Raw genomic sequence first — 26,746 nt, forward strand, 5'->3', positions numbered from 1 at the left:
ATTCCTTTAACAACACAACGTAATTAAAACGTTTAGCTGATTTTACAGAGTTATCTCCCTGTAGTGTCAGGTACCACCTTAATATACTGTCTTTGAAGACAAATGTCATCTCAGCACATCCAGTGATAAGTATTCTGATGTTCAGAGTTGGTTAAATGGATAAAAACATTGCAAAACTATGACAAGATTCAACTACCCAATATTCTGCCTATTATCTCATGCAAGGCAATAGAAATGTAAAATGTTGCATATACATTTGTAATATTTCCCAGTGAGCAGGCATGAATTTCTTTGGATTCTTTGAATCTAACCATGTATTGAGATTTTGGATATTGGACCATAGTAGGTAAATTTAGAATTTGTAAGTTCAATTTGACCACATTCATTCTGTGTTAGAAACCTATGCTGTGTCAAATATTTAATCACACTCCAAATTCAGAGCTGTATCAAGCTTGAATGTTGTGTCCATACTTGCCCCAACTGTTCAGAGTTTGACATCTGTGGAGCATTTTATTGGTAATTATCTTGAATTGATCCTTTAAGAAGATATTGCCCTTTATAATTTCAACAATTTGTTGTAAATATTTGTTATCTTTTACAAAAATATTTTCCTCTTAATCTACTCAGACAAATTCAACCTATCTTAACAACAATCATTAATAAGGTATCTATTTTAAAAAATGTGTCTCATAAATCTGCCACTGCATTAGCTTAAACTAGAACGTATGAGTAAAATGCAGTTTTTGGCTTATATCTCTGAAACTGAAGCATTTAGAGTAAATCTGTAAATGGATAAAATTGTGTAGCAGGTTAATATCTGTCTGCCCACATATTTTTAGACATATCAGAAAATACGATGTTGGTTTGCTGCCCCTGAATTTGTAAATTTAAGGAAATTTTGTGGTTTTTATAAGACCGCAAAAAATGCTTTAGGATTGTATGATGTTATCCTCCGCGTTGTTCGAAGACACATTGGTTTCTGGACAATAACTTTAGTTTAAGTGAATGGATCTCTATGATTAATTTTAAGAAGGTTCAATACCACAAAAGGAAGGTTGGGATTGATTTTAGGGATGATGGTCCCAACTGTTCAGAAATAAGAGGCCCAAAAGGGGCCCAAAACAAGCATTTATCTACTTTCAGGACAATAACATGTGTCAGAAACCTATATTATGTCAAAAATTTGATCACAATCCAAATTCAGACAGTATCAAGCTTGACTAATGTGACCATATTTGCGGTCGTATCAGGCTGCACTCAGTGAATCATTTTATTGGATCAAAATGGTCAATTGACCCCTAAAGGAGTTATGGCCCTATAAAGTCAATTTTTAACAATTTTTTCATAAATTTTTATAATCTTACAATAATCTTCTCCTGAAACTAATGTGACAAAGGCCAATCATCGTTAGGGTATGTGTCCAATGACCTGGCCTGCCAACTAACAATGGCTGACATGGCTAAAATAGAACATAGGGGTTAAATACAGATTTTTGCTTAAAGCAAAATTGTAATGGTTGCATTATTTCATTCATCAATTGTAAACAAAATTGTCAGGTGAGCAAAGACACCAAATGACACAGAAATTAACAACTATAGGTCACAGTATGGCCCGTTAAGAAGCTGAGGCAACTTTTAAAAAAAAGATCACATATTTTTACTACTGAAGAGAAAACTTTCATATTTGATTATCAGCTTTATAATGATGAATTTTGAGTTCCATTATGCTTAGAAATAAAATGCACACATTCTGGTTTCTTATCTCATTGTCATGAAATAAATACAATCTGGGTTCAGTGTTCAAGCAGATACTTCCTTAAAAGGGTTTGTGCTTCTTTGTTTTATTCATTACAACAAGGTCTATTTCAGGACAAAGAGAATGGTTGTTGATGTTATAGCCTGTCAACCAGCAGAAAATGTAAAGCAAATGTTAGAAAATCCCTCTACAGATGAACAGGTATTATTTGATTATGAATATCCTGAAGCATATCATAAATCTGTCTTTCATATAAAATGTCTTTTGTAAGTAAGTAACTTAGAGCTAATATGTTACTTGTTAGGGGTGGATGGTTTCTACACCCAGAGAAGCAGGATTCTGTCAATTGAACTTCGATATCATGATATCAAATTCATGTAAAGTGTAGTCTTTGAAGCAATACTGTAAATTCAGAAATGATTGCTATGTTTTTATTATTTCGAAAAATGCTACAGGGTTATAATTGCAATAATTTAAACTCGCATTTTGATATTTTTACATGAACTAAACAGGATTTTTTTCAAAATGAGCACACTCACTTAGGTTCTTCAATTGTTGATAAATTTATCCTTTCAATGGAATTTAGACATTTTTTCTGCTTTTTGTTAAGCCTGCGACTTTTGTTGCAGAAAGCTGAACATAGGAATATACTGAAATGCAGTCGACTTTAGCGTTTGATAGTTCATTGATAACATTCTGGCGTATCACAAACAAACAACTTGTTACGTCTCATTTCATTGGCCGAAAGATTTAAATACAACAACAATGTAATAAGTGTGCACGTGAATTGACAGAGGTGACCGACAATGGAATTTACTATGTTACTACGAACGTAAAAACAATGATTTGTATAGTTTACAAACCTTTGGTCAAAAGAAATAGATAAATGTTTTATTAACTTCAAAAAGTGGGGTCGAAATATTATACTGATAGTTTGTTTTAAGTAATATTCTAAGTTCTTTGCATGCAGCAACTCAATTATCTTGTACCCGGCATAATGAGAAATATAAAGATAAAATAAAATACATGTGCCGCTTTTACACGGATGAATATATGAACCACTTTTAATTTCTTTCATACTGACGATAGGTTATAATTCTAACAATGTCGTAGCCACTTATAATAAGTATCTCATAACTGATCCATTACAATCATTAATCAGTGGTTGCACTGACATTCCTCTTTTATTATTTTCATGCTATAAAACATACACACAGTACAAAAATGTAGCTATAAGCGTACCATAAACGGAGGAAACTGTCCCCCAAAGATAGAAACGAAATAACTTTAATCGTATCATTGGTGCACCTGAATGAATTCAGTGAAGGCATGTTGTTGTAATAAATTGAAATGTTACATCTGCGAAGATTATTTCTTATGCATGTGTGGAACTAAATAATAAATTAATACTTGTGAGAAATCGTAGTTTATAAGGAACAATTCTCTTGTTTGAATTCGGGGCCTTTTATAGCTGACTATGCGGTATGGGCTTTGCTCATTATTGAAAGCCGTAAGGTGACCTATAGTTGTTAATTTCTGTGTCATTTTGGTCTCTTGTGGATAGTTGTCTCATTGGCAATCATACCACATCTTCTTTTTTTAAATATAAATGTACTGTTTTCGATTTTAAATTGATGAACATTTATCTTTCAATTTTATACTGTAAGAATAGAGCTGCACAACATTGTTGAACTTTCCGCTAAAGTATATGTAGTATGTATTCGTATTTAAAATGAAATACAAAACGAAACGTGTATGATAAACTGATAAACAAAATATCAAGAAATTAAGGATGACTAAATGCATACACAAGAAGAAACTCACCTTTCTATTGATACATTTGAATGATTTAATGAATAAACACTTTTTTAAAAACTGTTTGTGTCTATTTACATAGATATAGGAGGATGTGGTGTGAATGCCAATGAGACAACTCCCCATCCAAATAACAATTTATAAAAGTAAACCATGATAGGTCAATGTACGGCCTTCAACACGGAGCCACTGAACAACAAGCTATAAAGGTCCCCAAAATTACTAGTGTAAAACCATCTAAACGGGAAAACCAACGGTCTATAAATATTTACAATATATAATTTACGTTCGTTTTTCAACCGAGAATAGCAAAACCTAATGAAGTATATCGTTAGAGTTTATAAACTACATTTAATCATCCCCTGTGCCATGATTGTCCATCTCCGTTTTTTCTTAACAAAGCATGGTTGGTTACATGTTATGAATTTACTTACAATTTCGGGATTTTTTTTTCTTCAAGTAAACGGAATCAGAAAAAAATCGCTATCCTATGTCGAATACATAAAACTTGGAAAAGAATATGAAGTGTTTGTAGAAAAGTACGGTTTCATTTTTCAAGTACAACGTTAATTCATCGAGTCCATTGAGTAAAATAAAATGCAGGATAAGCAAGGGGGGGGGGGGGGGGGGGGGGGGGAGGAATAAATGAAAAAATATGTGAATTGAGTTTTTTTTTATCCTACATTGAACTTTTGATGTCGTCCCTTGATCTAGAGGAGACATTTAAATTGAATATTTAGATGTGAAAACTGTTAAGATTTTAAAGTTTAAACTTTACTACCAATTGCAGAAAACTATAAAACCAATGAATATCACATGCACATTTATAAAAGCTAGAATTGTGATTGGAATCATGTATGAATGAGAATATGTCAATGGAAGTTTTAAACGACCTTGACCAGATATATGAATATTAATCAGTCCATTCAACGTTATAGTATGTGTGTTCTATTTTCGAAGGTGTGAGGTCGAAAGTTTGAATTGACCAATGGAAACGATCGTTCCTTAGAGAGTTAATCAAATAAAGTTTGTTTGACTGATTACGTCACACTACCTTTTGCTAAGCTAAGCCGCATATGAGTGTAGTGATCCAACGGCCGCGACAGCATTATCTAATTTCTTAATAGTTTTTTATGTTAGAAGGTGGGAGACCTTGAAGACTCATACTTTGTATATAAAGGCCTCTTATAACGAAGTGTCTGTCTGTCACATGACCATTGTCCTTGACCACATTTTCATGGTTCAGTGACTATTTGAAAAAAAATAGATTTTTTTGTAAAGTTCATTTCTCTCTTTTTATTAGTAATAGGATAACTTGTGCATACCTTGAAAGGTCATCATATGTATGTTAGTCAGACAGTTTTCACTTGACATTGACCTCATTTTATGGATTGGTAAACAATGTTAAGTTTTAGTGCTCAAGTCCATACCTCGGATACTATTAGCAATAGGTATTTTATTTGGTTATATATGGAAGGATTGTAAGGTGTCCAACTGGCAGGTGTAATCTGACCTTGACCTTATTTTTTTCAGTGGTTAAAGTTCAGTTTTTGTGTTTTGGTCTGCTTTTCTTATACTGTTTACAATAGGTCTACTATATTTGGTATATGGAATGATGGTAAGGTGTACATGTCCAGACAGGTGTCATCTGACCTTAGCCTCATTTTCATGGTAACTCAGTGGTCAAAGTTAAGTTTTTGACTTTTTTTGCTTTTTTTTTAATACTAAATTCAATAGGTCTACTATATTTTGTGTATGGAAATATTTTATGATGAACATGTCAGTCTCACAGGTTTTATTTGACCTTGACCTCATTTTCATTGCCCAGTGTTAAGTTTCTGTGTTGTAGTAAAGCTTAATATTTAGGACTATCAACAAAATATGAATGGTTAGTTATGAAGACGAGACAGCCCAGTGTGTGCACTTTTTTTTTAACCAATAATTGTAACTCGTAACAATACAGTATGACATGATGTAAACCCCAAAATGTATTGTGAAACCCTTTTGTATATTTGAAAGATATGTAAACAGTCACCAATAATGCAGGTAATTGTAGTTGAATGTCATATTAGCTGGTGTTTATCATTTCTCTATTTGGACACTTGTGTTTTAATGGAAATTATTGGATGCTTGAGGTATTGTAATTCATATTTTTAAGATGAATTCCAAAAGAAAACTTTTAATTGCTTTTTACTTTGTAGCCTGTACGGAAGTTGTTGTTATATTAAACTTCCAGTTATAATTTTTTTTTATGGTATTGACTTAATTTTGATTAGATTTAGTTTTCCTTAATGGGTTTTTCTGTTTTCTGTTTTAAGAGACCTTAAATGGCTTACTTTATGGTATGGGTTTTGACCTCTTGTAGAACTCTGTACAGTCATCTGTTTATGTGTTGATATTAAATTCTTTTTCCTTTGTTCTTTGGTTTTTGGTTGTCTCATCAACAGTAGATATCATTTGTTATCATAAATGACCAACAGTATACTGGTACACCATATTTCACATATTTCATTTTGTGATGTTATCAAGCAAATTGATTGGCAAAATGAAACATTTTTCCGAATGGGATTTTCACTAGAAGGGAATGAAGGGCCATCTCCTTTCTAGTTTTGGGAAAGTATGCATTTGTGGTATTCTTTTTAAATCTTGGTTTTTGACACTTTATGCTGTTAAATATGAATGCTGTTGTTCCAAGAAATATTGAAAATATCAAAAAATTCAGACATGTCAGAAGGGAAATGCGAATGAAATCTTTTAAGGGCTAAATGCTTTTGAACTTTTGGGATGAAAAAAATTATCAAAATAGTTTATATCATTCATAAACATGATGTTGACAGGAAATGGTCAACATGGCAATGACTACGATGTTAATAATGTAAACAGAAAGGTATATAGATATAGGAAGATGTGGTGTGAGTGCCAATGAGACAACTCTCCATCCAAATAACAATTTATAAAAGTATAGACTATTATATAAATAACACATAGCTGAGAGGGTGATAGAGCAGATTGTTATCCCCAGAAAACATTGTCAACTGTGACAAAAACAAGGTTGACAATGCTTTTTCGAGGAGTAACAGTCCGCTATATCACCCTCTCTCAGCCATGTGTTATTTAATTTCTTTATTGAATGTCCTATCATTATTGTCTTTTACAGATTGATTTTATTTTAAAAGTATTTTCTATGAGGTCACGTATAAAACAACGTTACAAGTATTAGAAAAACCCACAAATGTTAAGCAAGATGTTTTATTTTTTCATTTTGACAGTATTAGAAAAACCCACAAATGTTAAGCAAGATGTTTTATTTTTTCATTTTGACAGTCATCTGAGCCAGAAAGTAGATCTTAAGTATTTTATTTAATTACTTGATGTAAATTCATTGTCTTTGAAATTATCGATTTTTGATTGGTCTAGACGAGAGGGTAACATTCAAAAAAATTGTCACCCGCTCAGCCATGTGATAGAGTAAATTAACACCCTCATATTAGCCAATAAAAATATGTTATTTTAACGTGAAGTATAATAATATTAACACAATGTTGACTAGCTATTGTCAACATTTTGATGTTTTTGATGCAAACCTGAAGGTAAAGAACAAGCATAAAATATGAAAACAATGTTGACTCCCTATTGTCTATCAATAATATTTTTAACACAAGGTTTATAATCACTAAAGGAAGATTGGGATTGATTTTTGAGGGTTATGGTCCCAACTGTGTAGGAATTTGGGGCAAAAAAAGGGGCCCAATTAAGCAATTTTGTAGTTTCCAGACAATAACTTGTTTTTAGTGTATGAATCTCTCTGAAATTATACCACAAGTTTCCATACTCCAAAGGGATGGTTGGGATTGCCTTTGGGGTGTTATGGCTCAAACCATTCAGTAATTAGGGGCAAAAAAGTTTTTCTGGTTAAATGATAATTGAGACAATTTAAAAGCAGTGTAAGGGAGGTATTCCAAATCAATTTAAAGAACACTGTTTGATTACCTCCCTTACACTGCTTGTAAATTATGTATTAAAAGATGATGATTGTCTTGAGGTGATTAGTTGTCAATTTATTTTTAGCAGTTACTATTAATTAATATTAATTTTAGCCATGACTATGTATGTCATTTTATATTTTAAAACTTTTATAATGTATAATTATGGTTGCAAACTCCATTAGAAATTTGAATTGAGATACTGACCATATCTTGAGGGAAAGATTTTTTTTTTTGGAATAATGTAAAGGGGAAGGTAAAAAATAATTGGAAAAAGGAGGGGGGGGGGGCAATTTTTCTCATTTCAGATTTCAGAAATTAAAAGAAAATTGTTTTAAATATTTTTTTTGGAGGTTAAGATTTAACAGCATAGTGTATTACACAAAAGCTATTCTGTGTCAGAAACCTATTATGTGTCAAAAATTTAGTTTCAATCCAAATTCAGACCTGTATCAGGTGTGAATTTCTGTCTATTTTGGCCCCAACTTTTCAGGGTTGGACATCTGCGGTTGTATCCAGCTGCACTCAGTGAAGCAATTTTTTTTTAAAAGACTTATGCCCTTAGAAATATTATATATAGCAAAATTTAGATTTCATTCGCTTTCAAGCCTTCATATCTCTAAGATATTTATCAAAATTTTAAAACCAATAATTTTGATAGATAAATATGTCACTGGAGACATAGGAACTCATAGTTCTTTTATAAAGTTTGAAGTTCTTGAACTATTTGAATATTTTACAAAAGTGATGAGAGCAACTAAGTACAGATAAATCCTAGAATATTAATTCACTCATAATATTGTTTTATTATTTTGGTAATAGGAAGATATACATCAAGCTATTGTGAAGAAAAGAGATGTCAGAGACAAGAAAATGACAGAATCTCAAGGCACTGGAGTAGTACGTCAACAGTCAATTCTAGGTGATACAAGGTAGGCTAGTGATTATATGTCATGTATTTTTCCGAAGTCCCATTTTATTGGTGGATACTATTTATAAATTTCTTGAACTACTTTCAATGTTAGTTTGCCTTTAAGATTGATATAACTCTTTTGTGAGATCATTTTTGCATTTGGAAGGTTTTACCCTAAAAATTAAAGATAATTTGGGGTTGAAACTAATGAGGCAGAAATTCTTTAGTTATTGGATGCCTAAAAATCTTGTGAACAACTTGATTTAGGCAATTCCTGTGTATTATTTCTGAACAATTTGATTTAGGCAATTCCTGTGTATTATTTCTGAACAACTTGATTTAGGCAATTCCTGTGTATTATTTCTGAACAACTTGATTTAGGCAATTCCTGTGTATTATTTCTGAACAACTTGATTTAGGCAATTCCTGTGTATTATTTCTGAACATCTTGATTTAGGCAATTCCTGTGTATTATTTCTGAACAACTTGATTTAGGCAATTCCTGTGTATTATTTCTGAACAACTTGATTTAGGCAATTCCTGTGTATTATTTCTGTAACAGTAGGACATTATTTCTAAATTTCTACTGTATTAAATTGTGATTGAACCTTGGACCCCTTGCAATGAAGCTGCTTCCCTAGCTACTGAGCTTAAGGAGTGCTCAACTTGTCCAGCTTATAGAGAGTGGTTATATATCTACTTGACCAAGGGTAGCACTGTTATATTTGTATGAAAATCAGGCAATGCATAAACTTATCAACACTTTAATATTTTGTTCAATGAGAGGACCACATTCTTAAGCATGGGTTCCAAAAAGTTAGTATCTATCCATTTATGTCCTCAAAATTTGTTTAGTGTCTGGCTAGTGCACAATTGAAACGGACAACAATTGAGGTTTTGGCTCTCATAATTCCGAGAAAAAAACCCAATTGATCTGTACCAGATTTTTATAAGACAATTTCCCTAGCACACGAAGCACACTTTCTGGTCATAATAAGGATGTGGGGTAATTGCTTTTAAGGCAAGCAATAATCCAAGTTTAATTAGTTGTCTGACAGCTGAGATTTAACTGTCCACCTCACATGTAAGACCATACATAAATCACATCACGTAAAAAAAGTATAAAAGATATATTTGATATTATCAAATGATAAAATCAGAAAGGTTTTTGAGCGAAAATTGATAAACAAGGTTGTATACACAAGTACAAGTGTTTACATGTACAAAGGTGTGAAATTTTATTATGCCTGTAAAAAAATAATTCAAATGATAAAAAATATTATTCATATTTTTCATCTTAATAGATATAGAAAGATGTGGTGTGAGTGCCAATGAGACAACTCTCCATCCAAATAACAATTTATTAAAGTAAACCATTATAGGTCAATGTACGGCCTTCAACCTTAGTTCACACTGAACAACAAGCTATAAAGGGCCCCAAGATTACTAGTGTAAAACCATTCAAACGGGAAAACCAACGGTCTAATCTATATTAAAAACGAGAAACACATATAAATTACACATGAGAAATAATAAAAAAAATGTGAATGTAAGATTTTTGATGTTGTACACTTCAAAATATACACTGTAATGGAATGGGATATTTTTAATGAACACATAAATGAAATTCATTTTGTCTTTTCAGAATGCCATTAAGCATTATGAAAACAAAGATTACCAAGAATTTACAGACTTTAGAATTAGAGCAAGTAGTTACAAGAAAAAACAACTATCAGGATATAATCAATATGATTGCTCAGGTATGTATACCTATTTCTCTAATTCTTTGTCAATTTATCCTTTTCTGCACCCATTGTATAAAAAAATTTAATCAACGTGTTGTTCGTTTGATCTCAGTTCTTCATTGGTTAAAATCCTATTATGACGTCAAATTTTCTTGCTTTCCTCTGAGTTTCCTATTGTGATGACATGAAAAAAGGCAACTGCCTGATGACATCACAAAAAAAGACACATCTTTTTGCAGATCATTCGAAAAAAAGGAATATGTTTGCCTGGATATTGTTTGAAAATCATTAGAGAAACAGATTCTACCACCAAATCTCGTGTAATACGATATTTATCCACTCTCGACAGTTAAATTTTAAATATTTAAAATGCTCGGTGGGCCTCGCGTTTTAAATTTGAAAATTTAACTGTCTGGAGTGGATAAATATAGTATCACACTCGATGCAGTGGTTCAATATATATTTATACATGGTTTTGGCTCTCATACTTCATTTTATATTTATCATAGTCATAATCATAACCCTTGCATCTTTAATGCATTGGAATAAGAAAAGTGAACATTAAAAAAAAAGGAAGTTAAAAAAAACCCACCTGTTTTTAAACTCCCAAAGCCTTTGTCAGTCTGAACTTTTAGAATGATATCTTAATAAAGATATACAATCTGTATTGATGTATTAATTGTATAACCTATTTTATCATGAGAATTCAGGACTTTTTTCTCATTTTGTTAAGTTTCAAGATATAGCAAAAGCTGTGCCACTTTTACTATGAAGTTTCATAAAAAGTTGTATCATAGAATGTTAGATTATATATTGCAATTTTATTCAATGGTCAAAATATAGAGCTGTACAGCATATTTTCAATTTTACATGCCTCAAACTACTAAGAGTTAAAACTTATACTACAATTCTGTAATCCCTTCCTTTCACTTTGGGTCTTCCACAGATTTTAATTTGGCAACTTTTCGTGTGTATTTATACTGGTAACACTTCAAATTTATGTCTTTATAAGATGAAACATAGAGATCAACCAGTTGGCAAACAAAACAAAAATATCTATGAATATTATATACATGGTTCCTCCCATAAGAGGCGTGGTTTGTGAAACAGCTGTATTTTGAATATAAAAATCTGCAAAAACAATTTGTTTTTCTCAAAAGAATAGTTATTTTTCAGAATCAAAGTCTAAAAGAAATCACTGCATATGCTCTAACTTTTCTTTAACAGGATATTTAATTACCCCCACCCTATTGTATTTTTTTTTAAATTTGAAAAGAAGACTTTAGTTATTGTCTGCTTACCAAGTGTGTATGTTTTCTGACGCTTAATGCCTGGAACCTGTATGAAACATCTCTAATAAAATGTTGAAAGCATTCATATATAAATCTTGTTATCAGGACATAGAATTGTATGTCGAGATTGAATGTCTCTAACTTTATGGAGTACAATTAACAACATTATAAGAAAGTTCAAACAGAAAAACCAACAGTCTAATCTATATAAAAAAGCCAGAAACACGAACCATGTCAGCAAAAACATAATATTTTTGGATTTATTTTTTTTTTATTAAAATCGAATAACAAATTGATAGCAAATATGTTAGATGTAAATCATCTGACTTTACACAAAACTCACCACTTGATCAAAATAAAAAAATAAATCTAAAAAATGTACTTTTTGCTCTTGCACTACTTGTTTTAGTCTTACTGTGACAATTGAATAAAATAACTTACTAATTACTTGGTTTGGTTGAATAGTAGCAACTATAATTTGGTTAATAGATATAGGAAGATGTGATGTGAGTGCCAATGAGACAACCACCCTCCATCCAAATAACAATTTAAAAAAAGTAAACCATTAAAGGTCAATGTACGGCCTTCAACACGGAGCCTTGGCTCACACCGAACAACAAGCTATAAAGGGCCCCAAAATTACTAGTGTAAAACCATTCAAATGGGAAAAGCAACAGTCTAATCTATATAAAAAAAACAAGAAACCTGAAACACGTATAAATTACATAAACAAACGACAACTACTGTACATCAGATTTCTGACTTAGGACAGGTGCAAATATTTGCAGCGGGATTAAACGTTTTAATGGTATAAGTTTGTTTTTCTGATTGGTTAAAGTCAAAGGAGAGTAAATATTGTTTATATTGTCTACCATTTGATCATACTTCATTGTCTTTTGGTTTCAGGATATCAGGAATCAAAGGCGATATAGGAACCAACGTAAACAAGAACTAATGAAGATCAAACAAACCTTAAAAGGTTTACAAGAAAAGAGGAAATTTTATGAATCACAGATTGACTATTACAATAGATATGTCAAGACCTGTATAGATAATTTACAAAAGAAAAGCAAGTAAGTATCAGGAAAGTCAATTTAAAAGTGTTTCTTAGCTGTTTACTTTGCCAACTGGTATTTATATGGCCCCCCGCAACTAGGCTAAGGGAACATTAAGTTTAATCTTTGTTCGAACGTACAAATGTCCCAAGATTAGTTTCTGTCCTCTACAGTTCTCTAGTGATGTCCCTTTATAATGGTATATGCAAGCCTGGGCATCATCTGTGTCCATCATCTGTGTCCCATGGACACATACTCCAGTTATTTATTTTGTAGTATAACTTTTTGTTAAATAGCTTTCAATTTTTCAGAACAAAGGGGATGCTAATGGCTGGTAAAATAGATAAGGAACTTTTAGAATATTTTACTGAATTTCTTGTCTTGTAAAGTTTCTTTCCAATTACACCATTAAATTTACTTGTAGTGACATCACAGGTAAAAGTTGTGAACATTTCTCCAGAGAGGATTAAACTGTGGCAATCAAAATTTCATCTGAATACTATTGATAAAAAAGAACATATTGTTGACAGAACTGTTTCTTTTTTTATGCCCCCAACTACATTAGTAGAGGGGCATTATGTTTTCTGGTCTGTGCCTCTGTTCGTTGATTCTTCCGTCCATCCGTCTTTTCTGGTCTGTGCGTCCGTTCGTTCGTAAGTCCCTCCGTCTGTCCCGCTTTAGGTTAAAGTTTTTGGTCAAGGTAGTTTTTAATGAAGTTGAATTCCAATCCACTTCAAACTTAGTACACATGTTCCCTATGATATGATCTTTCTAATTTTAATGCCAAATTAGAGTTTTTATCCCAATTTCATGGTCCACTGAACATAGAAAATGATAGTGCAAGTGGGGCATCTGTGTACTGGGGACACATTTTTGTTTCATAATGTTTTGAATTTCCTTTAGTTTTTCTATTCATTTAAATACAGTGATATTGTTTGCCTCAAATTACAGCCGAAATTCGGCTTTTTCTCCTATAGAAAATTCCCAATTACTAAAAAAAATGGCTTAAAATTCCTCCTTAAAAGTTTTACATTTTCCCCAAACAGTGATGGCATTGGTAGAAATGTTTATGAATATCGTATTCATGTTATTATTTTGATATTAGAAAACACTTTTGAGATCCTGTTTTCTGATTAGAATCATCATGGTGTTTGTAACACATGTGGTCTTCAATGCAAGTACCATCATTGCTTCTGTTTTTGGAAAGTTTGCTATAGCTTGCTATTGCTACTTTCCTTAGGCGTCGGCCTCAAACTTCCTGTTGACAGATTATCGCAATATATTCTGCTCCGAGATAGTGTAGTACTAGTGTTTGAGTTCTGATTCTTGGAAGATTCTTTTAAAATTTTGAGTAACTACTGTTTTGACTGAAAAGATTACAGCTTGAATAAAAAGAAATGAATATTCACCGACGATTCAGATGAATTTAACTTCATTTTAAAAATGAGTATTACAAACACTACTTCGCGGATCTGCCATCCGCTGTAGAGAAAATCACAAGAAATCTACGCGAGATTGCGTTTTCATTCATTCATGAATATTTCATGAATGAACATTTCCCCGCTCTACTTTTACCTGTTTACTATATGTACGTACGTAAACGTGGTAAAATCCCGAGTGTATCGAAAGAATCGGGAATGACTGACTAAAATGCGAGAACAAGTTGACATTTTGACCAAGCCGTCAGATAATTGAAAAGTGATAATGGTTTGTTTAAACAAAACACAGGTGAAAGAATATAAAATACTCGATAATTATATTATATGTCTAACGTCTCACGCCAAGGGCAAGTAAAGGTAAAAATGACCGGCTTTAATTAAAAAAAAAAAAAAAAAAATGCATTGTTTTTGTCTAAACATCGATCGGAAGATTTTGATGCCAAAAATCATTTGAAAACTTAATTCTGTTATTTAAATACTAATTGTTTCACAATCCAATGTGGATATAAGGAACTTTACTTGTTCAGCATGCTCAAGTGGATCAAACTGACAGCAGAAAAACATTGACCCAACGTCAGTTCTTCAGTCTTCTTCCAATAATTTACATCATACCACTTCTGGTGTGTTATTGTAAATTCGTATCATATAGCATCCGTATTAAAAGCAACCGAGTCAGCATCCACTTCTTCGAATATTATAGCTCAGGGTATCAAGACAAGTTCTATAGAAATGATTATAAGGTTCATGATGTGTACCCTTTGGCTAAAATGGCTGCATTTTCACCTCAAAATTTAGATAGATTACAGACAAACAGCGGCCTGTGCATCTGGAAAAGTTTTAAGGCATACCATGCCCTATATTAATAGATTTCAATTGCTTTGTCACTCAAACACAGAGGCAATGATTGCCGTAATATATCAAATGAATGGCTTAATAAAACAAAAATTCTCAAATGTTCTTAACTCATAAGACAATGCTTAATTTCACAACAGCAACTAAATGTGTTACAGGTTATAAGCACCTCTATGAATCTAGTGTATATAAACTTTTTATTCCTGTGGTCATACTGCTGTTGTTATGCTCCCACCGTATTGAGTTTTATCCTTGTTCTGCTGTAAGTATGTATGTCCTTCCCTTACTTGTACGTACATGTACCTCCGTACATCCCAAATTCGTTTCTGTTCTCTTACTTTAGTTTGCCTTAACCAAATTGTATGAAACTTATACGCAATGCTTATAACCACAATTCACAAGTCAAGTTTGAATTATAGTTGCGTCACTTTTACCATTCTAGCATTTTATGTTACTTTACAAAAAGGAAAGTTGCTTGAAATTTAAGTTTCTGTTCTCTAACTTTAGTTTGTTTTAACCAAATGCTATGAATCTTATACACAATGCTCATTACCACAAACACTGATCAAGTTTGAATTTTGGTGGCGATAGTTATACATTTTTTGTACCATTTTAGAGTTATGCCCCTTTACATATGTAAAAAATTGCTGACTATTTTCGTTTCAGTTATCTAACTTAAGTTCGCTCAACCAAATGTTATGAAATTTATACATTGTTAATACTTTTAACAATAAAACAAAGATCAATCTTGAATTTTGGTGGAGTAATTTTTACTGCTGTAGGGTTGTGCCTCGTTACAAATTGAACCAGATGCTCCGGTGGGCACATATTTATACGACCACAGAGGTCGAAACCCTGAACAGTTGGGGCAAGTATGGACACAACATTCAAGCTTGATATAGCTCTGAATTTGGATTGCGATCAAATTTTTGACATAATATATAGGTTTCTGACACAAAACAAATGTCAAGATCTAACAAATCTATTGTGCAATACTGTGTAATTAGAATGTATACACAATGCTTATTACCCCATAACTCAGATCAAGTACACATTTTGGTAGCGTCATGCACATTTAGAGTTCTTGAGTTGTGACCCTTTATGACATTAATGCTAGCGGGGGCATCATTTGTGTCCCATGGACACGTTCCCTATTTTAGATAAAAGCCTTTAATATAAATTCACTTTCATTACATTTGTATTGATTTAAGTTACTGTGTGTGTGGTCTGAGTACACAGTTATTTCGTAGTGCATTTCCTTTAGACAATAAATGGAAATTAAAAAAATCCCACCTGCGCTTTCTCCATAATATTTTTACAGTGTGTTGTACTACTTTTGGGACAAATTATATCAAAATTATAGAAAACTTCATCAGCTCTAACTCAAAATATGGACAATTTTATGTGAAGGGGGGCTTGAAATCTTTTGACAGCTTCCGAAATGCTAATTTTTTACCTTTTTCAACTGGACCAAATCACTACTTTACATTATAATTCATGAATCAAATTATTTTACAGTGTAATTTTATCCCCCTTCTTGCTACTTGAGGCATAAAACATAAATAAATAAATTTGGAAGGGGTATAAAAAAAATTGACAAGTAACACACTGTCCACACTAGGGACTATATTCGTGGACAACGAAAATCAAGGGACGATAACTGTGTACTCGGACCTAATAGGATAGAAAAAATTGACCAATCTTAATAAAACTTGGTATGACCTAAGCTTAATAAACTATGAGACTGATTACAAAGTTTCATGGCACTAGGATATATATTATAGACAGTATGATAAATTCTATATTCAACATTGCGTGTTAAAATTCAACTATCAACATATGGGGCTTTAAAAATCAAAATATTGCAAAAAAAACACTTTGTAAATGCCTTAATATATAGTATATCATGTATCAAAAGCAACAGAATACTCATTTAATTTATCAGACTTAGCATAATTATTCAAAAGTCAAATTTATATGAGCCTGTGCCTAAAAATTGAGGTTTTCCAATGAAGGGGAGCCTTACATGAAGATGTAATATTTTCCAGCAATTTTAAATTTGTGAAGTTTTTTGGTTATAAATAATCCTTACATATGTATTAATTGTACTTTAAATGGAAAGAAAAATTACAAATAGCATATCATATTAGTTTAAAAGGGTCTTAGGACAAGTAAGTCTGAAAATAGTTTAGGGTCAATTTAGGCAGGAGCACATATTTACATTTAAAAATGCATACTAAAGCTATAGGAAATAAAAATTTGTGTCTTATTCATCATTTCTATACTCAAGTTACATGATACAATAAATCTGAACACAAAAGGACTCTTCAGTTCAACTTTTTGTGTAGGCAGTATGGTCAAATGCAAAGATTTTTCAATTTTTAGTGAAAAACTTGCATGCAATTTTAGCCCAAATAGGCTTATATTTGAACCACTTGCTATCCTACAGAAGAAAAGAGGGATATTATGTGAAATGAGACAGGTACAAAAGACATTATAAAGTGCTTTTTATACAAATTTAGTGAAATCTTCAATATGGACATCAACTTTTATGTACCAAGCTCCTCACATTTAACTTGATCCAAACAGGGCGTTAGACCAGGGTAATTTATACAGCACATTTTGCACACATTATCTGAGATAATCTTCTTTTCTGTAGATTCAGAGTTCACAAATGAGTTATACAACTGGATTAAAGCTTAGAAACACAAATATTAACACATGAAAACCTGTCAGATAGCAAGTTAGAATGCCACTTATGCATCAAGATTGAAAAAGCTTTGAAATGCTCAATTTCCCCATGTAATGCCAAAATGGGAAATTTTTGCAGATTTCTATCAAAAAAAGTTTAAATCCTTTAGTTTTATGCTTTTTGACAAATTGACACCATTAAATCTTTCAGGGAAGTTGCCCAAGTACAGATTCTATATTTCATGATTTCACCTCTTAGGTCTGAGTACACAGTTATTTCGTAGTGCATTTCCTTTAGACAATAAATGGAAATTAAAAAAAATCCCACCTGCGCTTTCTCCATAATATTTTTACAGTGTGTTGTACTACTTTTGGAACAAATTATATCAAAATTATAGAAAACTTCATCAGCTCTAACTCAAAATATGGACAATTTTATGTGAAGGGGGGCTTGAAATCTTTTGACAGCTTCCGAAATGCTAATTTTTGACCTTTTTCAACTGGACCAAATCACTACTTTACATTATAATTCATGAATCAAATTATTTTACAGTGTAATTTTATCCCCCTTCTTGCTACTTGAGGCATAAAACATAAATAAATAAATTTGGAAGGGGTATAAAAAAAATTGACAAGTAACACACTGTCCACACTAGGGACTATATTCGTGGACAACGAAAATCAAGGGACGATAACTGTGTACTCGGACCTAATGTCTTATTTATAAAAAAGGATGTGGTATTTTTTGCAAAGAACCAATGCTATCCAAAAGAGTTCAAAGGACGAAAATGTATTAATAACTATAGGCCACCATATGGTCGTCAATAATGAGAAATATCTGTACCATATACATGCAGAAAGCTATAAAAGGCCCCGATAGAAAACATGTGGAGCAATTCAAACAAAAAAACTTTCGTGTTAATTTACTAAAAACAAATATGAAGGATCTAAACCAATAGAAAAATACTAATTCACAGGCCCTTGATGTTGACATGGCATGGGTACTTAAAAAGAAATTATCAGAGCTTTCTGTATATTTCAATATTTTAGATCTACAGTTTTAGGTTGCAATAGAAAATATCAAAACTTTTTATGACAAACATGAAAAAAGTGATTTTTGATAATTACTGACAAGACAATGGATTAGTTTAAAACATCCAAGCTGTGATGAAATACATTTTTGAAATAATACATGTCTATAACCTTTTTGGAATAATACACAGCTACAGTTGCAAACTTTCCAGAGGTGCTATCCATCACTTTGATTTTTCCCCTTTTCGAAAAGTACCTTTCAGGTTGAAAATATCTGACAACCAAAATATACATAAAAAAACAGTGCAAAAAAGACAGCAAAGGTGAGCAAAAAATCAGAGATGTGTTTAGAATAAAATAAACAAATTTCCCAATTTCAATAAAAAGTATTCATTTTTCCCAATAAAAAACGGTACAGGTAGTTTTGAAAAAAGACAAACAATATCACTGAAATATTTCTTGTCATATTGGATAATAAATGTGAGACAGTTGTATTGTGTTCACTATTCCATGTCACTTAAAATTAAAAAAAAAAACACATGTGAATAGTAGGATAATGAACAAATAAAATACAGTAGACAGCAACTACATGCTCGAGAAAGACATATTTGTGAATGCAGAACCCTCCTCCTAATCTGCGAGAGTGATATAACAACTTGACATCAGAACAAACTGTAAAAATCTGTTAGAAAGAACTAGACTCATCAGATAGGTACTAAGTACCACAAGGAATTACAAAAGGGCCAAATACATAAAAGTTCCAATAAAATAGGATTTGCATGTACTATAAGCTAGTACAAAGTCTAGTCTATAATTTTCAAAGATGTACATAGACTACGGTGAGTGACACAGAATCTTTAGAACCTCTATTTCAATTCTTAGGTGCTAAGTATGGCTATATCATCTTCATAATGAACATTGATTATTAGAATATATTTAAAAGTAAAGGTTTTATATTTCAGTTACAGAAAGTCTAGAGGATTATTTAAACGTGGAGATGCTGATGATAAAGAACATCATGAGAAGTTAAAATATAGTGGTGCTAAATTGTATGAAAAGGGAATAGTCCTTGAGATTGAAGGTCTCCCTACAAATCAGTAAGTATTTGGAATGGTAGGCCTTTTATGAAATCAGTAGGTATTTGAGATGTGGGCCTTTTATGAAATCAGTAAGTATTTGAGCTGGTGGGCCTTTTATGAAATCAGTTAGTATTTGGGATGGTGGGCCTTTTATGAAATCAGTAAGTATTTGAGCTGGTGGGCCTTTTATGAAATCAGTTAGTATTTGGGATGGTGGGCCTTTTATGAAATCAGTAGGTATTTGAGATGGAGGGCCTTTTATGAAATCAGTAGGTATTTGGGATGATGGGCCTTTAATGAAATCAGTAAGTATTTGAGATGGTGGCCCTTTTATGAAATCAGTAAGTATTAGGGATGGTGGGCCTTTTATGAAATCAGTAAGAATTTGAGATGGTGGGCCTTTTATGAAATCAGTAAGTATTTAGTATGGTGGGTCTTTAATGAAATCAGTAAGTATTTGAGATGGTGGGCCTTTTATGAAATCACTAAGTATTTGAGATGGTGGGCCTTTTATTAAATCAGTAAGTATTTGGGATGGTGGGCCTTTAATGAAATCAGTAAGTATTTGGGATGGTGGGCCTTTATTGAAATCACTAAGTATTTGGGATGGTGGGCCTTTTATAAAATCAGTAGGTATGTGAGATGGTGGGCCTTTAATGAAATAAGTAAGTATTTGAGATCTTAGGCCTTCCATGAAATCAGTAAGTTCATATTGTATATGTACATAAAAAAAAATCCAGAAATGAGATCAAATATATATTCTTACCACAAAAAAAAATGGAAGAAAAATGCATTTGTAACTTTGTCTCAGAAACAAAACTAGTCCAAAGGGGTGCTTATACAGAAACAAGTACACTTTCTCTTTTGCTATTTTTCCATAATATTACCTTAAACCCCTAAAACAATTTATAATATGTCTACCTCTATTCATTCATCATTTATTGCTAATTTTGAAAGAATTTAGAGATCTTACAATAACTTTAAAATCTGACAGATTTTATTATACTGGCTCACTGTCCTAACTTGAAATATTATTTCACAACTCCAACAATAAAAAAAAAAATAAAACAATTTGCTGTGATCCCAGCTACAAAGGATGTCATAATCTGAATGATTTAGAAACTTTTTTAAAAGGTTACACTGAGTTTGCTGTACTGTCTTCTGTATGAAAATGCTACTTAAAATGTTTCCCATAGAGTTCAATATAATACTATTCCTTAGTTTACATGGTAATGGGGACTATTTTGGAAGTTCTTAATACTGTATTCCGATCTAAGCATAACAGTCAACATTTCCACAGTCTAATTAGTTGGGGTATAAGATGAAAAATTCTAAGAATTTTCCCCAAAAAAATGATGTTTTTGCTGTTTCCATGGAAACTGTGGCCGTCTTGCACATTCTAAAGTCAGGTGCACAACAATGAGTGGTTATTGACAGTCCAACAAGTTTTGTTCAGAAATCATTACCAGAAATAGTGAATCCTGCCTAGATGCATATATAAGGGCTTCCTACAAATCATTTTTATATATAATATATAATCCCTTTACAAAAATGGAGTTCCCTGTCCATTCAAAATAAGGTATAGCTAGGGTATTTTTTTAGGAGAATTGTTTCAATCATGAGCTAAATTACCCCTTTGAGAGCAAATGAAAAAATTATGAAATATTGCACTTGTTCTGTATTCTTAACATCTTACTTTTTTCAGATTTAAAAATGTTCAGTTTGAAATTACTGGTACAAAAGATCCTGGAGTGTTTGATGTCAATGCTAAATTCATGGGAGTAGAAATGGATAAAGTGGAATTAATTTTTCAGGTAATTCTTGTAGAATATGTAAAAACTGATGGTTTCATGCTGCCTCAAATTGTCATTCCTTTTCCTCAATTCTTTTTAGGAAATCTAAGGACTTTTTTCTAAAACTTTTTTCAGTAATGGTCTTCTGCTCACAATGGGATTTTAAGTGAGAGACCCTAAATTATGTTTAGAAGCAATGGATGACCTGCAGGTGTAATAAACTTAATTGAGAGATTTAAAAAAAAAACAATTGATTGTTCTCCTAGATTGGTTCTTGCTGAGTACATAAGGGTTTTAAATCTTTCATCTTGTCTGAACTCATTTCAAACTAGCATGGTTTTCATATATTGATTGGATTTTTTGTAGGTTAAAAAAGAAAAAGCCCAAAGGAAAATTTCATTCCATAGATATAAGAAGATGTGGTGTGAGTGCCAATGAGACAACTCTCCATCCAAATAACAATTTATTAAAGTAAACCATAATAGGTCAATGTACGGCCTTCAACATGGAGCCTTGGCTCACACAAAAATCAGTTGCAGTATGATGATATATTTATGTATGATTATTACAATGTTTCAGGATTTACTTCAGTTGCAGTATGATGATATATTTATGTATGATTATTACAATGTTTCAGGATTTACTTCAGTTGCAGTATGATGATATATTTATGTATGATTATTACAATGTTTCAGGATTTACTTCAGTTGCAGTATGATGATATATTTATGTATGATTATTGCAATGTTTCAGGATTTACTTCAGTTGCAGTATGAAGGTGTTGCTGTAATAGAAATGTTCAACAGAGCCAAGATCAATGTTAACCTGTTGATTTTTCTGGTAAACAGAAAGTTTTACGGCAGACAAGGGAAGTAACCTGGTTGTAACTTATGTCTAACACCATGAAAACTCTAAACCTTAAAAAAGTTTAACTGTAAACAGTTTTCAAGTTTTTAGGCAGTTTAACCTATGTGCTATGAACTTTATTACACAATGATATCTTCACCAAGGTTTATATCTGTGTATTTATTCACTAACAATATCATTCATTATTTTAAAGCAAGAAAAAGTCTCTCTTCCATATTTTATAAGGATTCAAAATTTTGCATTTGTATAATGTTATCATGTTGTCGTTGTTCAAAAACATTTGGTTTCTGACCATAACTTGAGTATAATTGTATGTATCTCTATGAAATTTTACCACAAGTTCCATACCACTACAGAAAGGCTTGGAATGATTTTGGGGGTGTCCTACTGTATAGGAATTTGGGGCCAAAAATAAGTATTATATTGTTTTAGGACAATAACTTGTGTATTAGTGTAAGGATCTCTATGAAATTTCACCATAAGGTTCCATACCTCAAAAGGAAGATTGGGATCGATTTAACGGGTTATGTCCCAAACTGTTTAGGAATTAATGGCCTTAAAAGCTAGGATTTTCAGGTTTCCCAACAATGAATTAAGTATAAGTCTATAGATCAGTATGAAATTTCACACAAGGTTCCATATCTAAAAAGGAAGGTTGGGAATAATTTTGGGGGTTTTGTCCCTAACCATTTGGGAAAGGGGTAAAAAATAATATTTTTTTAGTTCATTGTATAAATTAATTATTTTTTTTAAACCATTAAGAAATAAATAAATCTAATTCTTTGTATATTTGGATTTTATGGTCTGTTAATAAGTTAATGTATTACACTCTCTGTGTACTTGGATATGCTGAATCTAACTGTGTCCTTTAGATTTTGTTTTACCATAACAGGTAAAATCCAATTTCAAATTTTTCGGTTCTTTAACCACATTGAGTGTGTGACAGAAAGCTATAATGTGTCAAATGTTTAATCACAATCCATATTCAGAGCTGTAGTAAGCTTGAATGTAGTGTTCATACTTGCCCCAACTGTTCAGGGTTACTCTGCTGTCGTATCTAGCTGTTCTAGACGGAGCATTTTATTTTTAATGCTTAAGAAATTATATAAATATGCTATAAATTTAATATTGGATTCTGTTATAAAGGTGTTTTATACATTATATTAAAATGTCCATGTATATGCTATATTTTGCTCAATTGGACATTTACATTTGACTGCTAAAACAGTCAAGACACTGCTGGTCCAGTAGTTTCTGTTAATTAGAATGAAATCTGCTTTAAATGGGGGATTTCTGGTTTACTTTATAGCAGTATGATGGCAGAAATGTTTTATTTCATTTTGAGCAATTTATATTTTTAGAATTTTGTCAATTAAATGTAAAATATATAAATACAATACAGTCTGGTAGATCTGACCTTCTAAAGCTTTTTGCTTAACATTTGTATTTTATATATATTGCTTTGTCAAATAAATAAATGAATAAATAGAAGTAACATACTGTGGATTCATATTAATATTCGTTGGATATCAATTTTCGTGGGTACAAGTGAAACACAAATTCAAATGTTCAACGAATACCATATTTTCAATAGACTATGTATACAGAGATTGGCAAAACCACGAAATCAAATATCCACGAAAATACAAGTTTTCAGCGATCCACGAAAAATTGATACCCACGAAAATAAATGAATTCACTGTATGCTTGATTAAAGACTAAATTCTGTGAAAATTTTTAGTCTGTTGAAAAACAACCTAAAACAACCAAAAACAGAAAGTGTGTCTGCTTACCATGATTTGCATTGGCAACAACCATAGCCAGTAAATATGTTCATACATAGATATTGCTTTTTAAAAAACAATTTTTGGGATATTTTTATTTACAAAATTTCTCAAAAATTAACGGGTTTTTTTAGTTAAATTTTCAGTCATGTGTATGGTATTTTGATAGTTTCATTGGAGTGAAGCTGTAATGTGACAGTTGTATGTAAACCATAACAGAAAGTTTTCCTGCTGAAGGTCAATGGTTCTTTCTTGGCACTCTGGCTTCTTCCACACTGTCACAATAATGCTGTAAGTGGAGTAACAGAAACCAATCAATCAATCAATTTTAATTTTCAACCAATCAAATACAGTAAATGTCAATATTTGAGCAGCAGAATATATAGCTTTTATTTTCAGTAGTTCATCCTTGGTATGAAAGTTTTAATATAATGCAATAATTACATTACATGTATGATTCATTAGAAATTTTGATTGGCTGAAAATGATTGCATGTCACAATAAATCATATTTTATAACCATACAAAATACAACTGTCACAATTTAAAATAAAGCAATAAAAAACAAATAAAATGCCTGATATAACTCACTTTCATGGTTGTAGCATAAAAATATATTTGTCAGAATTGAATGCTTCTTTTTATAATTTTATAGGATTGTAAAAGCGTTGACCGTTTACACATTTTTTAATATGAAGCGTTCAATTCTCAAAGCACTAATACAAAAATGACATGACCATTTCTGTTTTTTTTTTAAATTTTAAGTAATTTATTGTATAAATCAGATACATTTTGTTTCTGAAAATAGGTGTCATTTTACACTACCACAGGTAATGGGATATAAACAGAAGTATTTGGAAGATTGAATTAATGATCATTAATGGATGGGCAGATTAACCAGACTTCACTGTATTTTAAAATGTTATCAGTCTGTCTGTGCAATTTTGCAATTTGTTTTATTAATATAAATTTAAAACATACACTTAAAATATATGTGTACATTTTCAATTTGCAGTTAGATGTCTAGAAAAAAACAGCTTGAGCATTTTCCTTTTTTGTTGTTGTCATTTTGCTTGTCTTTTGCATTTATACGCTTATTGGAACAGAAGTTTAAAACCAGGAATATGTACGTCCATGGTCTAAAAAACATTTTTTTCCTTGTTATCATGAATCTCCATTTCCTTGTTATCATGAATCTTCATTTTATTTTTTAATATAAATTCCAGTCTAATGTTATTGGTATTGTTTATTTTATATTAGTGTTGTTAATTATATCATTCTGTATGATTTATACCTACATCTTACTGTAACAACCAATATTCACTCAATTTTTATTTTACAATATTTGAATAAGCATTCCATTTGAAATATGACCAAGCCTTTAATTGTTGGATGATTAGCATTTTTACATGAATGTTCAGACAATACTAAGTGAAATTGAAATAACGATATAAATAGTAAACTGTTATCATCTTACGACATATGTTTATTGTACACACCTATACAAGACAAGACAAGACAATATTTTATTTAAGTCTCACATACATGTATTGCATATATATTATGTTTACTTAAGATTTTTGCCTAAGCTGATAGTAAAGATGTATTTATGCTAATAAGTTGTGTTAAATGGGAATGTGTTCTTTCTTGATAAAGTTCTCAATATACAAAACATTTGATTTCTTTAAGTTCCACTACAATGTATTTTGTAATTGCTGGGACATCATTAAATGAAAAAGGTCTGATTAACTGTTAACATTTTTTTATTAAACATTCTGTCCAGACGGTTTATCTTTTAAATGTTGACAAAACTACTTTATATGGATATTTTTACCAAATTGGGAAAAAGTTTGGGTCAACTGATATTAGTTGTAAAAGGAAGCCAGAATCTAATATAAAATGAAAAATCACCAGAAAAACAAAAACTGCCTCAACCTTTTTAGAGGAATTTTGAATTATCAATTAAAAAAGATTCTTTAAGAGATTCTTCAGTAAGAGTTTCCAATTGTTGACATGAATCTCAGTTTTGATATAATCTCTTTACAAAGATTATTTTAAAAGTGTATTCCAAATAGTTTTCTTTTGTTGGTATTATTAAATTTTGATGTGTATTTATAAATGCTGAGAAATGTTTTGAGCAACTTTTAATTATGACAAGTAAAATCACCAGAATAGCGGTCTTTCGAGGGAATAACTTCTCACATTTCAATGGTATTAAAGACACAATCTGCATAACTAATTTTTACATTTTTGATCAAAGTTTTAACGTTAAATTTAGCAAAACTGAAATCATACTCATTCTCATTCTCATTTCTAATAACAGTAAGAAACAATAATATATAAAAATTGAACCGTTGCAAAGAAAGATAAGAAGACCTTAGGAGATAAGATCATTACCAATTTACATTTTTAGTCTTTAAAGTCCCTTATGTAAAATATTTTTAGGAGTCAAGTCTATCAACTTGACTATTTTAAGTGTAAAAACTTTTTAAAAAAAATATGTTCACTATTAGGTAAATAATTTTAGGAAAACATATTAATATAGAATATTAACATAGATCAAAATTTTGAAATTTTCTAACAAAAATTGACAGACCAACAGTTTTATACAATTACCAGTATGTTTTTTTCCAAGGTTTGAAACTCAATTTG

At 31.3% G+C, this 26,746-nt stretch overlaps 1 protein-coding gene across 2 annotated transcripts in view; it reads left to right on the forward strand.

Annotated features, from left to right (window-relative positions):
* The window catches only part of LOC143072387 (ras GTPase-activating-like protein IQGAP1), a 98,348-nt gene extending 75,848 nt beyond the window's left edge, over positions 1–22,500 (forward strand). The window contains exons 37-43 of one of the 2 annotated variants that reach the window (XM_076247291.1): positions 1,869–1,956; positions 8,376–8,485; positions 10,112–10,226; positions 12,410–12,576; positions 19,535–19,669; positions 21,357–21,465; positions 22,198–22,500. In XM_076247291.1, the coding sequence (XP_076103406.1) occupies positions 1,869–1,956; positions 8,376–8,485; positions 10,112–10,226; positions 12,410–12,576; positions 19,535–19,669; positions 21,357–21,465; positions 22,198–22,320 (847 nt within the window). In that variant the 3' untranslated portion in view covers positions 22,321–22,500. Of the gene's footprint in view, positions 1–1,868; positions 1,957–8,375; positions 8,486–10,111; positions 10,227–12,409; positions 12,577–19,534; positions 19,670–21,356; positions 21,466–22,023; positions 22,120–22,197 lie in introns of those variants that run through there. The other variant, XM_076247293.1, reaches the window with a different exon arrangement.
* Positions 22,501–26,746: the final 4,246 nt, after the last annotated feature.

The sequence above is a fragment of the Mytilus galloprovincialis genome, chromosome 4 (assembly GCF_965363235.1).
Source record: "Mytilus galloprovincialis chromosome 4, xbMytGall1.hap1.1, whole genome shotgun sequence".
Taxonomy (NCBI): Eukaryota; Metazoa; Mollusca; class Bivalvia; order Mytilida; family Mytilidae; genus Mytilus; species Mytilus galloprovincialis.